At 44.6% G+C, this 18,197-nt stretch overlaps 2 protein-coding genes across 8 annotated transcripts in view; one reads left to right on the top strand and one right to left on the bottom strand.

Annotated features, from left to right (window-relative positions):
- Positions 1-570: 570 nt before the first annotated feature.
- On the bottom strand, positions 571-11,190 carry arl16 (ADP-ribosylation factor-like 16). Its single transcript, XM_059948370.1, has 5 exons — positions 10,996-11,190; positions 10,656-10,714; positions 8,739-8,855; positions 5,735-5,850; positions 571-2,668 (listed from the first exon to the last, which is right to left on the bottom strand). Exons 1-5 carry the CDS (start codon positions 11,060-11,062, stop codon positions 2,491-2,493), a joined length of 537 nt encoding a protein of 178 aa, XP_059804353.1. The 5' UTR covers positions 11,063-11,190; the 3' UTR covers positions 571-2,490.
- A 1,030-nt stretch (positions 11,191-12,220) lies between these two features.
- The window catches only part of hgs (hepatocyte growth factor-regulated tyrosine kinase substrate), a 62,485-nt gene continuing 56,508 nt past the window's right edge, over positions 12,221-18,197 (top strand). For 5 of the 7 annotated variants that reach the window (XM_059948364.1, XM_059948363.1, XM_059948359.1 and 2 more), the window contains exon 1: positions 12,222-12,377. In XM_059948364.1, the coding sequence (XP_059804347.1) occupies positions 12,341-12,377 (37 nt within the window). In that variant the 5' untranslated portion in view covers positions 12,222-12,340. Of the gene's footprint in view, positions 12,378-18,197 lie in introns of all 7 variants that reach the window. The other 2 variants (XM_059948358.1, XM_059948357.1) reach the window with 1 other exon arrangement.

Here is an 18,197-nt window from a genome sequence, read left to right as displayed (position 1 = left end):
CCATGTTAATTATACCATTGATTTTTCACCGGCTCAAAGGCACTCGCATTTCCGCAGACACAGCAGCTGTTCCACTGGGACCAGCCCCTCCCTATCCAGTGACCCTCCCGCAGAGCCCTTGTAATGTCTGCACTGAGCTTCAGTACATCTGTCTGCACCTGCTCCAGTCACAGCATTTGCTTGTGAGTGTACTTGTATTGGAAGACCAAGTTCCAGGCAAACCAGCGTGCATCTTTCTTAAAGTTGATAATCTTTCAGCAGCCATTTTTATTTCAAAATATATTTTATTAATTATATATATGGTAAATACAAACAGTACAGGTCATGGAGCTCATGAATGCAAAAGAGGGAGAAAATACTGAGGTCTACAACTACACTATGAAGTCAGTGGCTACAATAACATGATTCTTATTACTGATATAACAGGTAACATGCTCATAAATGTGTAGACTAAATAACACAATGTAAAGAAAGCTATGCCCTCATTATTTCATGTGTATATTTCAAAGTACAGTGGATTCCATTTAATCGGGCCAACAGTTAATCGGGGCAGCCACTTGTTTGGGACAACTCTTAAAGAACAAAAACAGCTGGGATTTCCTTCCTTTATTTGGGACACTATGCCACTTAATTTGGGGCAAGAGACCTTTGTCGAACAATTTCTAACTAGCATTGGTTGTGTGTGTTTCAATTCAAAAAGCAGTGACTTTTGTCACTGATATTTGGTGAGAAATAAGCAGTAAGACAATTCAGAACTCTTTTGCTCACTGTAGGTTCAAGCAGTCAAGCTTGGAGATGCCAGGAGTGAAAATGAAACTATTTTACTATTTTAGTAAGTTAGGAACTACAAAGAATTTTAAGGTATTGACAATCATCTTTAATGTTACAATGAAAATGAGGATTTGGAGGATACAATCATCAACAGTACTGTATGAAGGCAGTCCATTACCTGCATGAGTTGACGGCGCTGATTTTGTTTATTTAGTCTAATCAAAAAGAGTACACTTCTGCACCTCACTGGATGAATTCCTCTGGCGATAGCTATTGGGAACAGTTTTACAGTGCTGTGGTACTATTGGTAGTATTCTAATTTGGCCTATTTAATTTAAATGCGTAATTTATTTCTTTTATACCTTTTTAACTTGTTACATACCCTGTGGGTATCTTGAGACTGTCACATGACCATGATGTAATGGAGTATATGGTTAGCATGATGTAATGGTCATGTGATGGGGTGATGTAATTTTCCCGCCAGTGTGACATCATGTGATGGCCTGTTTCAACAGATATAAAAGGGGAAAGCCTTGCTGTGACGCAGGTCAGTTCGTGGTTTAATTCATCAGTGACTCCGTTATGCTGCGTATTCGTCTCATGTTGCAGATTTGTTTTAAAGTGGAGTTTTATTTTCTGTTTTAAGTCTTAAAAGGTTATTGCTGGCAGTCTCACCAAACGCTGCCAGTATTGGTTTCTACCTTTGCAGTCCAGTCGGAGAGTGAAGGTTTACCAGAGTATGGAAAACCCGAAGGATTGAGAAAAGTTGATGTTGTCAGCGATAATACGGGATCGACCTTATTTAATCTTCATTCAAAGAGATAGGAGCCTGAATCCGAGATAGCTCCTGCATTGTGAAAGCAGAAAGGGTTGGACGCAGCGTTATTTGCCAAGGAGAAGGTCAGTTCCTTTAAGCCGTTTTTATTTCCTTCGTTGTAAATCCTTCGGGCAAAGCATACTTCGGCTGGGATGGCCAGTAATGTCACATTGTCGAGGAATTCGTTACTTTAGGAAAGTCTGTCCTAATTGACTGTATAAATCATTTGGACTTTCGCATATATCACTTTGAGAACTGTTCAAGTTGCCATAAAGCAGTCAACTTCCAGTTAAGTTAGTCATTTGTTTACTTTTCATTTTTATTGAAGTGTTTAATAAATGTTTTGTTTGTTTATAAAAAAAAACCTCTTAATTTTATATTCATTGTTGCCGTATCATAACAAACTATTTCCATGAAATTACAGCTAATTGGGGCAGTTGCTTAACTGGGCCAAAATGTACTGGTCCCGATGTGTCCTAATTAATCAGAATCCACTGCATTTTGCAATGCAGAGCAAGTTTTATTTAATTTTTTAATGTTATTATTTATTAACTTAAAATCTATCTATAAACATGGATAATTATTACAGAGCAAGCATTAACTATAAATACAGGATTTCATTATGATATAAAGCCCAACCTGTAACTAGAATAATGCAAATCTAGTGTCATATTCTTCCATTCTGTTTCAGTTACCTGGAAATGCCTTGATATTCATGCACTTCTAAGTCCATCTTTTTGGCCCTTACAAGGCTGGATACAATTCAAAAATCACAGGCTTTTGCCATTGTACATAGTTTTCAGATACAGGACATTTTGAGGGAGCCATCATATCCACTGCCTCTGGACTCTTCAGAGCTTTTTGAATGGCTGCTTTGGGGAAAGGTGTAGTGTTGACTGGCTTCAGGGCAAATTTTTCCCCTTGAGGTGGGAGTGAAGCCACTTCAGGACCTGGTCCAGCCCTTTGCCAGTCTGTGCACTCACCTCCAGCACACTGACTGCCTGCTTGGCACAGGCCAATATGTCATCCATCCTGAACAGGCTTTTCATTTCTATCAGGGACATGTGGCAGGGTAGATCACTGAAAAGAGACAGTCGAGTTACTCCCCTGCGTTTATAAAGCAGCAGAAACAGTGGGTGATTATTTCAATTTACTTTATCCCTCACCTTCAATCCCAGTTGTTTGCATACCTTTCCAGAAGCTGCAAGATAAACTGCCCTCCACTGCTTCTGTGATTAGAGAACTATAATGTATGTGCTCTAGTCTATCCTTCATCGAACCTACTTAATCCCATCTTTCCCACCACATAGGTATTGGAATTGGGTTATTATTGTCACGTGTACCAAGTTACATGGAAAAGCTTGTCTTGTATACTGATCGTACAGATCAGATCATGACACAGAGCACTGAAGCAGAACAGTAAAACAATAACAATGCAGAATAAAGTGTAAAAGCTGCAGAGGGAGTGCAGTGCAGGTGAACAATAAAGTGCAAGATAACAAAGGTGTGGATTGTGAAGCCAAGAGTCCATCTTATTAGACTCTTGAATGCACCTGATATAATCAGTGGGGTGGAAGCTGGCTCTGAGCCTGCTGGTACGTGATCTCAGACTTGTGGGGCTCCTGCACCATGGGACAGGGGAGATGAGGGGAGGCTGCATTACTGAGGAGTATAGAGGGGAGACTGCATCACTGAGGGGAGACTGCATTACTGAGGAGTATAGAGGGGAGGCTGCATTACTGAGTACAGAAGGGAGGCTGCAGTACTGAGGAGCATAGAGGGGAGGCTGCATTACTGAGGAGTATAGAGGGGAGACTGCATCACTGAGGGGAGACTGCATTACTGAGGAGTATAGAGGGGAGGCTGCATTACTGAGTATAGAGGGGAGGCTGCATTACTGAGTACAGAAGGGAGGCTGCAGTACTGAGGAGCATAGAGGGGAGGCTGCATTACTGAGGAGAATAGAGGGGAGACTGCATTACTGAGGAGTATAGAGGGGAGACTGCATTACTGAGGAGTATAGAGGGGAGGCTGCATTACTGAGGAGAATAGAGGGGAGACTGCATTACTGAGGAGTATAGAGGGGAGACTGCATTACTGAGGAGAATAGAGGGGAGGCTGCATTACTGAGGAGTATAGAGAGGAGGCTGCATTACTGAGGAGTATAGAGGGGAGGCTGCATTACTGAGTATAGAGGGGAGGCTGCATTACTGAGGAGTATAGAGGGGAGGCTGCATTACTGAGTATAGAGGGGAGGCTGCATTACTGAGGAGAATAGAGGGGAGACTGCATTACTGAGGAGTATAGAGGGGAGACTGCATTACTGAGGAGAATAGAGGGGAGGCTGCATTACTGAGGAGTATAGAGGGGAGGCTGCATTACTGAGGAGTATAGAGGGTAGGCTGCATTACTGAGGAGTATAGAGGGTAGGCTGCATTACTGAGGAGTATAGAGGGTAGGCTGCAGTACTGAGGAGAATAGAGGGGAGACTGCATTACTGAGGAGAATAGAGGGGAGGCTGCATTACTGAGGAGAATAGAGGGGAGGCTGCATTACTGAGGAGAATAGAGGGGAGACTGCATTACTGAGGAGAATAGAGGGGAGGCTGCATTACTGAGGCGTATAGAGGGGAGGCTGCATTACTGAGGAGTATAGAGGGAAGACTGCATTACTGAGGAGTATAGAGGGGAGTCTGCATTACTGAGGAGTATAGAGGGGAGACTGCAGTACTGAGGAGAATAGAGGGGAGACTGCATCACTGAGGAGTATAGAGGGGAGGCTGCATCACTGAGGAGTATAGAGGGGAGGCTGCATCACTGAGGAGTATAGAGAGGAGACTGCAGTACTGAGGAGAATAGAGGGGAGGCTGCATTACTGAGGAGAATAGAGGGGAGGCTGCATTACTGAGGAGAATGGAGGGGAGACTGCATTACTGAGGAGATTAGAGGGGAGACTGCAGTACTGAGGAGAATAGAGGGGAGTGCAGTACTGAGGAGCATAGTGGGGAGGCTGCATTACTGAGGAGAATAGAGGGGAGACTGCATTACTGAGGAGTATAGAGAGGAGGCTGCATTACTGAGGAGTATAGAGGGGAGGCTGCATTACTGAGGAGTATAGAGGGGAGGCTGCATTACTGAGGAGTATAGAGGGGAGGCTGCATTACTGAGGAGTATAGAGGGGAGGCTGCATTACTGAGGAGAATAGAGGGGAGGCTGCATTACTGAGGAGTATAGAGGGGAGGCTGCTAACTCACGGGTAAAGTGTAGATTAAGCTTCTGTTCATTAGAAACTGAAGCACAAACAGGCCAGGCATCCCTTGAGAAAATTTTACAAAATTAAAAGTTCTTTCCAGTGAGAGTCATATGGTTCACAGCCAGGCCCTTCAGCCCATCACATTCTTACTGCCATATTTCCCATCTGGAGCAGAGTACAATGAAGCTTGGCAGGGCTCTGAGTAAACAAGTCTTAGCTTAACACAAAATAGTCAATCACATAGCCAGACAACATGCTTACTCCTCCAAACACTGGACAGCACTACTGCCTTGGTGTGACCACCTCCCACTCTAAGCTCCAATGAGCTGGTGCTGCTTGTTATCCTGATGCATGTCAGCTCTTTTTGTGAGGATGTGGTGACTTTCGCACTGACCACCCACTCAGATTCTCAGCCTGCCTGACTGAATTAGCAGGGCAGGAACAACAGTGCACAGGACTATTCTGACACAGTAGGATGAAAATAATAAACAAAAGATTCTACAGATGCTGGAAATCTTGTAGGAACTGGTACAAAGGTGTTGGAGGACTCAGGTCAGGTCTTGATGAGAGGTCTCAACCCGAAATGTCAACTGTTTATTCCTCTCCATAGATGCTGCCTGACCTGCTGAGTTTTTTCAGCATTTTGAGTCTGGATTGAATGGAGTCTGATCTGTTGTATTTAGTGTACAGAGTTGGGGGGAGGGAGGGGGTTGAGATGGTTAGAATATGATCACAAGGCCACCCACCAGCCAATGGCCCAGGGCCAGCAGTATTTGTTTTTTAATGAAACACAGCCAGCAGGTTGGTGTATCATGCATTCTCTCAGTGCCCTGCCCAACCCACCTTGCCACATTTGAAGACAGAAGCTGCCACACTGCTTGGGTCTGTACTTACACTTTGTTGAAGAGAATTAGGACCGGAGTTTCCTGCAGTTGCTCAGCTGTCAGAACTTCGAGCAGCTGAATACACGAGGAGGAAATCTGGGTGGGATTGGCCGCATCGATGACAAACTAGGGAGGAAAACATTCAACCCTGTAAAGAGGCGGCGAGAGAATTGGTGTGTGACACAAGGACTTGCAGATCATCTTCTGGGGAAGGACAGGCCTGTGCACACTGTCTTGCTGGGGAGCAGATCCCGTAAAGAATAAAGGAAATACAGAGGATGACAGGCAATAAAATCTTAGCCTGCCCCATGTACTCGGAGCTACAGGCCAACCGTACGAAAGGAAATGAGTCTGTCTTGTGTTTTTAAAGAAAGAACACCATGGCCAAGATTAAGAACAGGTACAGAGGGGATTCCAGGGGTAAGTTTTTCCACACAAAGTGCTGGGTATGTGGAATGCTCTGCCAGCAATGGTGGTGGAGGGGGATACAACAGGTTTTTTTTAAAAGACTCTTAAGATAGGCACATGGAACTTAGAAAAAGAGGGCTATTCTAGGCAGTTTCTAGAGTAGGTCAGCACAACATTGTAGGCTAATGTGTAAAAAAAAAAACTACCTCTGACATCTCCCTTAAACTTTCCTCTACTCACCTTAAATGGATATCCTCGGGCATTAACCATGGCTGCTCTGGGAATAAAAGTCAAATTATTATCAAAGGATATGTATGTCACCTTGTGATTCGATTCCTTGTGGGTATTCACAGTAGAACAGAGAAGCAAAATAGAATCAACGAAAAACTATCGACCAACAACCAATGTGCAAAAGGCCAACTGCAATATATAAATAAATAACCAGACTGGACATCAGTCCGGACGTTTCTCATGTGATTGCACATTGATAATGGAAGATACCATAGGCTTGTTCCCTGTAGCGAGGACTACGCCTCGAGACACGGGTGAGAAGATGCTGGGAGTGATGTGGCATGGCATCCGTGCTCAGTTGGGGGCTGGCCTCTCCTGTCGGTGCTGCCCTCCAGTGTTCAGTCAGAGGATTGCCAGCAACTGTACCAGCAATCTGCCGGAATTATCTATCGCTCAGGATCTTGGACTGTTTCTTTTTGTGTGACGACGTTTTTCTCGCTGGCTATACTGTTTCCAGAGAATCCTATAGTATTCCAGAGGAATACTGTTTCATTTGGCTGTATCAATATATAGTTGAATGACAATTAAACTTGATTTAAATAAAATTGAAAACATAAGTTGCAGAGTCATTAAAAGTGAGTTCACAGGTATCGGAATCAGTTCAGAGTTGAGGTGGTTCAAGAGCCTGATGGGATGCAAGGTGCTGGCTGTCCACCTTACCTATGCCTCTTATATTCTTGTACACCTCCATCTAGTTACTACTCATTCTCCATCACTGCAAAAAGAAAACCCCTAACTTGCTCAGCCTTCCCTCAAAAAACATGCTCTCTAATCCAGTCAGCTTTCTGAGGAGGTAAACCTGTTCTGCACCTGTTCTTCCACAACCTTCCAATAAAGGTAGAAGCTAAATGTCAGAATCCCAGGTATAAACAGAACAACAGTCAAACTGAGCAGCATCTGCAGAGGAGAGTAACTGTCCACAGCTTGGGTCGAGATCCTGCTCGAGGGCCGACTTCACCTTCACCTCGGTCTGCCTATCACCCACTGGCCCTGTCTGTAGCTGATGGGTAGACCAAGGCTGCATGCTTAACCCCCTTCTCTACTCAACTTCATATTTATGACTGTGTGGCTAAGCACAGCTCCAATACCATACTTAAGTTTGTTAGCCAAATCACACTTCAGCATACGGGAGGGAGATTGGAAATCTGCCTGAGTGGTGACATAACAATGTCAATAAGATCCATTAGCCAGTCCTCATCAGGGGATCAGAGGTGGAGAAGGTCTTTAAATTTCTCGGTGTTAACATTTCAGAGGATCTGAACTGCATCTAAGTGCCGTTAGAAAGAAGGCACCCCTACAAGTTTGCGAAGATCTGGCACGTCATCTGAAACTCTGACCAACTTCTATACGTTTGGAGAGCATACAGGCTGTTTGCATCTCAGCCTGGTTTGGAAACACCAATACCCTGGAATGGAAAATCCCACAAGTAGTGGCCACGGCCCAGTCCGTCACAGGGAAAGCCCTCCCCACCACTCAGCACATCTACACACAGCACGGACACAGGAAAGCAGCGTCCATTATCAACGACCCCCAGAGTGCAAGCCATGCTCTCTTGCTGCTGCCAGCAGGAGCCTCAGGACCCACATGACCAGACTCGGGAACAGTTATTACCCCTCAACTATCAGGCTCCTGAATCAGTGGGGTAACTCGGCTTCACTCACCCCAACACTGAACAGTTCCCACACCTCACTTTCAAGGATTCTTCATCTCATGTTCTCGATATTTATTGCTTATTTACTTATTGTTCTTTTTCTTTTTGTATTTTTCACAGTTCGTTGTCTTTTGCACCTTGGTTGTTTGTCGGTTGTCTGCAGTTTTTCATTGATTCTGTTGTGCTTCTTTGCATTTACTGTGAACGCCCACAAGAAAATGAATCTCGGGGTTGTGTATTTTGACAGATACGTACTTTGATAATAAATTTACTTTGACCATTGAACTTGGTTAACTGGGTGAACTTGAGTCCAGATCATGACCAAACAGCTTGTTGACTCCAGGAAAGCTCAGGTAAGTGATTGAAGACAGGGACCAGTAGGTGATAGGTAGACCCAGAGGGATGAATGATGAGGGGCAGATGGAACTATTTGAGAGGAGGGGGCTACAAGTGCTGGAATCTGATAAATAAGGAATGTATAACTAACGTAGTTAAGTAACCAGGGACACGAGATTTCCTTTTCCCCTCCTGTGCCTGTTTGAAAAACAGCTGATTAAAGATATAAAAATCAGGAGCAAGAGGAAACCAGTGCCTCGTCCGTCAATCCAGGGCTGCTGCATGGGCGGTCGGGTAGTGGGGAGAGATCCACACTGCTGATACTCACTATCACAGCTTCAGAGTCTCCATAGTAACTTGGCCAGATAGGCCCCATGCAGCCTCCCAGTTCTCGAATAGTAATTTTCCTCTTATTAATCGTGATATCAGTTAAGTTTGTGCCCACCTGAGGGTAAAGGATATTAAAAGTGGCATCAAATACAAACAGAACATGGTAAGATTTTGTTTTGAGATAAGACAGTAAGATATAGGAGCAGAATTGGGCCACTTGTCTCATCGAGTCCATGTGTGGTAAGACAAGCAGCAACATTTTACACCCTCAACCCTTTGTTACAAGACTGTCTAGGTTCTAGACAAGGGTTCCCAACCTTTTTTTTTGCCATGGACCAATACCGTTAAGAAGGGGTCCACGGACAGCAAGTCTAGAAGAAAGAATATTCCATCATGGTTGACTTATTATCTCTCTCAACCTATTCTCCTGCCTTCTCCACACAACATTTGACACCCTGACTAATCAAAAACCAGTTGTCAAAATAGATTGCATAATTGTTATAATTAACTTTCTTATGCCTGCTTGTATTTTTATTTAATTACCTATAAATTGTTTAGTATGGCCCCGAGTGGTTACAGTTTCATTATTCTGGAAACTTCTTGGGCATCACACAATTGAACAGGAGCTATCTGATTGGTTAACTCTCATCGACAAACCTTGAACGGAATGTCTGCTGTCTAGGGTATAAAGAGAGCAGAGCACGTTGACTCACTATCTATATTCCCCCTTCTCCTTTGTTCTTCCTCACTTCTCCCCGTTCCCAATACCCCACATTCTCTTAGAGATTGTGAAGCAACAGGTTTTATGTCTTATTCTCGAATTCTACAAGAACCTTGGATAAAAACATCGGAATTCAATACCATCAACCTCTGCTTTAAATATACCAAATGACATGGTCTCCACAGCTGTCTCTGGCAATGGATTCCCCAGATTCACCACCCTCTGGCTAAAGGAATTCCTCTTCATCTGTTTTAAAGGGACATCTTTGTATTCTGAGGCTGTGCCCCCATCTCAGACTCCTCCAAAACAGGAAACATCCTTTCTAATTCGGGTGTGGAGCTGCTCAGTCTCCTGTGTCAGTAACTCCACTGAAACACACACTTCAAAACTGAGAATGATTTAGTAGGTTTAAAGTGCGAGGGGAAGAGACCTGAGGAGCAGGTTCTTCACGCAGATGGTAGTGGGTATATGGAATGAGCTGTCAGTGGAAACAGAAGAACTACAACATTTAAAAGAGATTTAAGTGATAGGATTTAAATAACTAAAATACTTAAATGTGGATAGGTAAGGTTTACAGGTCCAACATAGCAATGGGACTTGGAAAGGCACCTTGAGTGCTGAGAACTAGTTGGGCCAAAGGGCCTGATTCCGTGACGTGTATGAATCTGTAAACTTGGTGAAACATTTCCCGTAAGGCTTTTACAGGTGGTAGGTAAAGATCACTTTTGCCCAAACAGTTACAGATAACTTTTTCATCTGGCAATTCATACAGGATATTTATTATTTTATTGAGATGCAGCATCGAATAGGCCCTTCTGGCCCTTTGTGACATGTCACCCAGCAACCCCCAATTTAATCCAAGGCTAATCACAGGACAATTTACAATGACCAATTAATCTACCAACCAATACGTGTTTGGACTGTGGGAGGAAACCGGAGCGCCTGGAGTTAACTCAGTGGTCTCGGGGAGAATGTACAAACAATGAAAATTGAACCTGGGCCACCTGTACTGAAAAGTGTTCCGCTAACTACTAGGCTGTCATGCCAAACATTGATTTCTGGATTCAAATTTTCACCCACATTACCTTGTAAACCTTGGCAAAAGGATATGGACTGCTTCTATTGTATCATTAGTATAAAATAAAGCTTTGCAGTAGGTTTGCTACCGAGTGCATTGAACCAGTTTGAGCATACCGTGGGGAGTGTAGGTGGGAGCTCGTCAAGTTCGCCAACAGCTTCTTTCAAACTCATCTCTGCACATTGATTAAGGATCCAAAAATGAAATAAATATTGAAAATTGCTTTAATATAACCATAAATGTATCCGCCACAGCCTCAAGTGGCAATCCCTGTCATTTTGCCTTACGGAGGCCCCATGGTGGTCAGGGTTGACCGTGAGTGTTGCATCCCAGCTGTCAGGCCAGGGAAGTTCAGTGTGGAGACGAGCTGTTTGTTGCCCGTGTCGCACGCCCAGCCTCTGCTCACAGGAACCGCAGAGACCGATGCAGTTCAACAGACTTTGACTAAAAGGATATTGTGCAGCGCTTTCAGCAGCAGGGTCTTCCCCACCGCCGTCGCCCCCAGTAGCAGACCGAGGCCCATGGTGCCGGCCCGGCCCGTCCCGTCCCGGTGCCCGGGGTGATCCCCCACTCCGCCGGTCCGCCCGCTCACCACCGCACCGAGGAGCCGCCAGGGGCCTCTCGGCCGGTTGCCCGGCAACGGCGGCTGGCCGTGACCTCAGACTTCTGACGTCACCGGTCAAGGTGACGACATACAGGAGCGCCTCCCGTGAGTGTAGTCTTTATTGAGTTACACTGAGTTTTTATCCACCTTTGAGTTTCCTATGACTCCAAATTCCCACTGGTGTAATTATGTTGTTTAGAATTTCATCACATTCCTTAGTTGAATTGCCCAGTTTGGATCCCTCCAGTACAGCTGTAGGAAGGATTTGTTTTCCTCTGGTTTTTTAAAAATAATAGAGGTATTAGAAGTTTGTTTCAAAGAGACGTTACTTCTTTTCCTACGGCTGTTAGTTTTTGGAATAGTCACTTGGGGAATCTGAGGTGGAGGAGTATTTGGGGCTTATTTAATACATTTTTATTGAGAAATAAAATTAAATTTCTTTAAAAATTATACATAGATATTATCCAAACCATGTTTATTTGTCAAGGTTTAACTCTGATATTGAAACTAACTGTTCTTTTTGTGGTTTATATCCAGAGGATATATTTCATCTGTTTTGGGATTGTGAATGTGTTAAAACACTTTGGGTTGATGTTTGTCGATTTATAGATCAATATATTAATGTGACTTTTTGTTTTGAAAATGTTTTATTTGGGTTTACTAATAATACCAATTCTCATAGGGATCATTTTTATCATAAATCTTTTAATTTACGGTAAATTTTATATCCATAAATACAAATACAGCGATAAGAAATCTTCATGTATATTTTTACGTGAGACTTCAAACAATATATTAATACTCTGAAAACTTCCCATAACCAGAAAGCTGTAAAGACTATAAATTTGTCAACGTTTCGGGTATTTCTGTAAATGTTTTTATTTCGTGACTCCTTTTAGACACAGTTCCTTCTGACCAACAGCATTTAGAGTGGATTTTCTTTTTTTATTTGTATATTTAAAGTTCATGGTGATATATTTGTTGCATGTGTGATTCCCTGGCTTTGTTAGCATATGTTCAGTGTTTTTGTTTGTGTATAAAAAATTAATTATATTAGAATATAGTCGGCGTCAGAGGAGCGCGACGCACCCACAGGGTAGGACCCCAGCAGAGCCACGGAAGTAGGTGTCCATGCGAGTGCCGTGATCCGGTGACGAAGTAGGCGGACGAACGGACGGAGTGACAAAGGGCGGCGGGATGGGCAAAGGCGGCGGCCCGTTCGAGCGGCTTCTCGGTAAGAGGCCTTCGTTTCCTTTGGATGTTGGGAAATCCGCGCCGTTACGTTTCGGAGGGGAAGTTAGAAGCCAAGGCCGGTGGCCGCTGGGCCTCGGGCTTGCCTCAGGGCCGCCCCTTCGTGTCAGCCCCCTCCCTCCCTTCCTGCTGGGTATACATCGGCCTCGTGGTCTGTTCCTCTCTCCCCCCGCTGGGGATGGCTCGGCCGCTGTGCCCTCCCTCCCTGCTGGGGATCTCCAGCTGGCGGCCTGCAGACGGGCCCAGCGAGAAGCAGCTCCCGGTCTCATTACTCCAAACATCGCACCTCAAGGCTACTTGTGTGCGGGTTAAATCCCTCGTTTCTCTTGGGTGGGTTGTCAGTTGCCCCTGATCGGGAGGGAAATTTCCATCTGGGTTTGGTAAACAGCCCGGTTTAAAGGTACTTCAACTCTTGAACCTGCCGAGGACTTACTGGGCAAATGATTTGTATTGTCACAATTTCATACTTCTGTCAAGGGCTTTGTTATGGAAGAGGTAAACAAAAAAAGTTTGTCTCTTACGTTGTGTAGTTTAGAAGCTCCAGGGGAATTGAAAACAACATGATTCAGCATGTCAGAGGACATCTTTTTAGCCCTGGCCGTGTAAATTGAATACTGTTATTTAATGTTTTCGGTGTGAGCCTTCATCAGGACACGGGCCTCGAGTCGGCACTTCAGACTGCTCTGTCATTCATCAAGAACTGCTTGTTCTTCAAAGTCTATTGTCATGACCGCAGGTGCAATTTAATTACGTACTTGCAATAGCATCGCAGGTGCATTGCATCAGATAAACGTAATTCATAAGAAAAATTTAAACGATTCACCCAAGACATTCTGCAGATGATGGCAATCTAGAGCAACACACCCAAAATGCTGAAGGAACTCAAGTCAGGGAGCATCTGTGGAAATCAAAGTACGTTTATTATAAAAGTATGTTTGCTAAGTATAACTTTGACATTTACCACCTTATAGACAGCCCCAAAACAAAGAAACTTGACAGATCCCATTAACAAACACATGATGCGCAGGGAGAACAAATGGTCCAAACAATAGAAGTAACCAGAACTGAAATCAACAAAAGTGAGTCACAGCCGATCCAGGAGCCCGTTAGTTTCAGGCCACAGCCTCTGTTCAGTGTAGAGACAAGTATACCTCATCGAGTAGTGAGCTGAATAGCCTCTCACCTCTGGACCTGATCCCCCCCCCTCCCCCGACCTTTTCGATCTAGCCTGGCGATGAAGTTGGCCAAATCTTGTGTTGTTCCTCGCTCTCAGACCCAGGCTGAGTGAGAGTGAGGAATAAATAGTCACTTTTTCGGGCTGAGACCCTTCGTCGGGACCAGAAAGGAAGGGGGAAGAGGCCGGAATAAGAAACGGGCGACTCTGCAGCTTTTTATGTTCGTACACATCCAAATTGCAGTGGCCCGTCACGATGCAACCTGTAAGAATTCTTTCAACGTTACATCCACAGAATTTTGCTCCAGTGTTAGCTGACTTGGTGAACTTCCTAAGAAACTTGCATCAGCATCTTTGCTGTCTTATGATTGCATCTTTTTAGTGAGCCCAGTGTAGGTAATCCAAAATATTAAAACCAATCCACTTAAACTGCACCATTGATTCCCCAGAGTTCATGATCGTCATACTTTCTCGTCCTGAAGTTAATGGAAAGCCATTTAATTTTGTTGATGTTGGGAGGTTTTTTTAGTGGCGCCACTCAACCTCTCGCTCTTTCATGGCCTCCATTTCCTACATCACATTCATGTCTGTTTCAGTTATTGTGTGCAAATTCCGCTGATCTCCCTTAGGAATGAACATGGTGCCTGAGCCTTCATAACCACCAAGGGTGAAGAATTCTAGATTTCTCCCCAACTGAGTGAAGAAACTTCAGTTTGTTTCAGTGCTTAAATGGCCTTCCCTGTACTAGAGTCATACTGCACAGAAGCAGGCCCTTTGGCCCGCTAGTCTGTGCTGGCCTGGTTTTCTCCCTAGTCCCATCTACCAGCACCTGGACCACGTCCCACCAAACCCCTCTCACCCGTGTACCGATCCAAACTTCTCCTAAATGTTACGATTGAACCTGCATCCACCACTTCAGCCGGCAGCTTGTTCCACCCTCGCACCACCCTCAGAATGAAGAAGCTCCCTCCACGTTCCTCATAAATATTTCTCTATTCATCCTAAATCTATGACGTCTCTTTCACCCAACCTGAGGGAAAAGAGCCTGCCTGCAGGCTTGACCCCTCATCATTTTCTTTTAGATCTGCATCTTCTGTGTAAGATCTTCCCTTGTTCTCCTGCACTCTATGAATAAAATCCTAACCTGTTCAACCTTTCCTTATAAGTCAGGTCCTCAAGTCCCAGCAACATCCTTGTAAACTTCCTCTATATTCAATCTTATTGACATCTTTCCTGTCAGTAGGTGATCAGAATTGCACACGATACTCCAAATGAGACCTCACCAACGTCTTGTGCAACTTCAGTGTAACATCCCCAGTGATTTACTTCAGTGTAAATCAGTGTAACTGATTTATGAAGCCCAATGTGTCAGCAGCTCTCTTTATAACCAGTGATGCCACTTTCAAGGAATTATGGACCCGTACTCCCAAGTTCCTTTTTCCTACCACACGAAAATTCTCTGCCGCTCACTGTGTAAGCCTTACCCTAGTTTGTTCTCCTAAGTGCAACACTTCACATTTGTATCCATTAAATTCCATCTGCCATTTCTCGGCTAATTTTTCCATCTGAGTCAGATCATTTTGCAAGCTCTGATACCTTCCTCATTGTCTGTTATGCCCCCATTCTTGGTGTCATCCACAAATCTCTGATTAAGTCATTAATATGGATGATAAAAACAGGCCCAACGCTGATCTCTGAGGCACATCACTAGTCACAGGCCTCCATTCAGAAAGACAACCACTCCTTTGTTTCTCCTGCTGAGCCAATGTTGAAGCTAATTCACTCCGTCACCCTGAGTGCCAAGCAACTGAACTTTCTGGACCAACTTCCCAAGCAGGACTTTGTTAAAGGTCTTGCTAAAGTCCATACAGACAACATCTATGGCCTTCCGTTCATCAAACCTCTTGGTAACCTTGGAAAACTCCGTTAAGTTGGTTAGCGCATTGCTTTCCCAGCTCAGGGCGTATCAGTGTTTGCAGTTCAATTCCGGCGCTGTTCTGTCAGGAGTCCCTTTGTGGAATGAGTGGATTTTGTCTTGGTACTCCGGCTTCCTCCCACAGTCCTAAGAGAGGTTAATTGGTCATTGGAAATTGTCCAGTGGTTAGGCTCGGGTTAAGTCGGTGTTCTCAGTGTTTGCCGGGGCAGCATTGCTCGTAGGGCTGGAGGAACCTTCTCTGTGCAAGTTATCAGACCCCGTCTATCCAAATACTTGTAAATCTTTGCCCTTCGGACACCTGACAATAATTCACCCACAACTGACATCAGGCTCACTGGTCTACAATTTTCCAGCTTACTCTTGGAGATTTTCTTGAACAACAGAACGACGTTAGCTACCTTCCCGTCCTCTGGCAGCTCCTCCACATTGTAAGAATGTGACCCTGGCTCAGCATTCCTGAATCGGGAAACGTCCACCCAGTTTGACGTATATGAATCTACTGACCATAATGTAAAGATTTTCTTTCTGCAATGTTTAAGATGGAAGATGGGGGTGATTAGTTTTTGTTTGAGGAGGGGAAAATTGTGAAGTACAATGTAGCTATTGTTGCTCTGGTATGTCAGGCTGAACAAACAATGTACTTACACAGGAATTTAATGGTTTTGTCCAGAGATAATATTGTCTCCAGTCTCTATAGTGCTTTTGTTTTCAATTTTCCAATCTAATAGTTCCATTTAATATTAGAGAATGTATACAGAATGCAGCCTGAAATTCTTGTTCTTCACAGACATCCACATAAACAGAAGAGTGGCCCAAAGAATGAGTAGCAGTAAGAACGTTAGAATCCCAAAGCCCCCCCACTCCCCCTCCCATACACAAGCAGCAGCAAAGCAATGACCCTCCCCTCCCCACCTACTACAGCAAAAAGCATCAGCACCCTGCACCCACCAAAGCCCCCCCAGAGAGACCATGATCTGCAGTCCAACCCGACAGTTCGACATTCCACAATCTCTCTCTCTCTCTCTCTCTCTCTCTCCCCCTCTCTCATAAAAGACAGAAGAGGTGTCACCCTTTCACAGCGATAGGGGAGACATGACAAAACAACTCGCTGATTTGCGATGATGAAGTCTGTTGAGTCACTTTTTTCTCCCCCCAAGTTCTCCGACTGGAGAATCGACAACAGACTACCCCCACCAATGGGGGAGGGGGAGGCTTTGAGCCACTCTGCCTCAGCAACCTCTGACAAGTTTGATTAACTGTAACCTAACCACGGGACAGTTTCCAGTGGCCAGTTAACCCACCCGGTACATCTTTGGACTGGTGGAGGACACGGAGCACCCGGGAACCCCACACATTTCACAAACTCCCGACAAACGGTGCCAGAACACCAGAATGCCCCGAGCTGTAACAGCATCACTCTAACCACGAAGTTACCGTGGCGCCCAGACTTCCCGGGTATGCATTTATAAATTGGGACCTAGACGCTAAACTGGTTGAAGTTGCAGGTTTTGAAAGGAGCATTTCTTTTTCCGTTGGAGGGGATCTCGGCAAGTTTAAAATGGCGTTACGGAATGTGGGTGACAACTTACTGGTGGTTTTCAAAGCAAGAAATTCGACTATTAATAACATTTTTAAAATGGAAAATTGTGGTAAACAATCACTGCAAACAGTGAAGAGGCTGATCTGAGGGTCGAGGCGTGCGAGTACGAGACAGCGTCGGAGTGAGGTCATGGCATGTCCTAGGAGAAGCTGGAACTTCAGATATGAAGGTGGAGCAAGCAGAGCAGAGAGAAGTTGAAGCAGAGTTGTTTCGGAGCCCGCCCACGTAAACTGGGAGCAAGGTTTGATATGGGGAGGTCGAGTATGGGCCAGAGGCGGTCCAGAGTGTATCGCTGCAGCGGGCCTGTATCTCTGGGTGTAGGACACAACCCGGTGCTTGGTCAATTTAGACTCCAGACTGGTTGGACTGAAAAGGCAAGGTATTGGGACCGGAGGCGAAGGTCAAGCCGGTCCTTCTCCACTATGTTTTGCTCCATTGACCTTGGCGCTGAGCATGTGAGACTGCTCCGGCTGCTATACACTTCGTGTCTGTGAGTTTCATGGCGATTTGCCCTGCTGTATGATGAACTGAGACCGAGACTATGAGCCTTCTCCGACTGCTCCGGGCTCCGGGTCTGTGCACTCAACTTGGTTCGCAGTGCTGTTGCTTGCTTTTACTGTTCGCAGGATTTGTGTTTTTATCCCTCTTCCTCTGTGCGTCGGGTGTTTGTTAGTCTTTTTTTTAATTGGGTTCTTTCTGGTTTCTCACTCCTGTAAGCAGATGAATCTCAAGGTTGTATCATTTATATATTCTTTGATAATAAATATACTTTGAATAGGCAAACTTAGAAGCCAGAGTCTGTCCATATGGGAAATTAGAAGGCACCTTATCACGTAGCAGGGAGAATCTGTGTTGCACACCACCACAATTTACAATGGATGCTAGTTCAATTAACATTTATAAATCTGCGAGATGTTCCTTTAATGAGGATATGAAATAACATGGAGCCAAGTTAGGTGAATGGATTACATTAATTCTGGTTAATTGGGACATCAATTTATCAGGACAGCTGCTTGCTTGGAAAACTCTTAACAAAAACAATCAAAAATTGCCTAGATTATCATTATTTATTTGGGATGCCATGCACTTTATT

Source organism: Hypanus sabinus, chromosome 23, assembly GCF_030144855.1.
Source record: "Hypanus sabinus isolate sHypSab1 chromosome 23, sHypSab1.hap1, whole genome shotgun sequence".
Taxonomy (NCBI): Eukaryota; Metazoa; Chordata; class Chondrichthyes; order Myliobatiformes; family Dasyatidae; genus Hypanus; species Hypanus sabinus.
The sequence above is the reverse complement of the archived record's forward strand: the minus strand, read 5'-3'. Positions and strand labels throughout refer to the sequence as shown.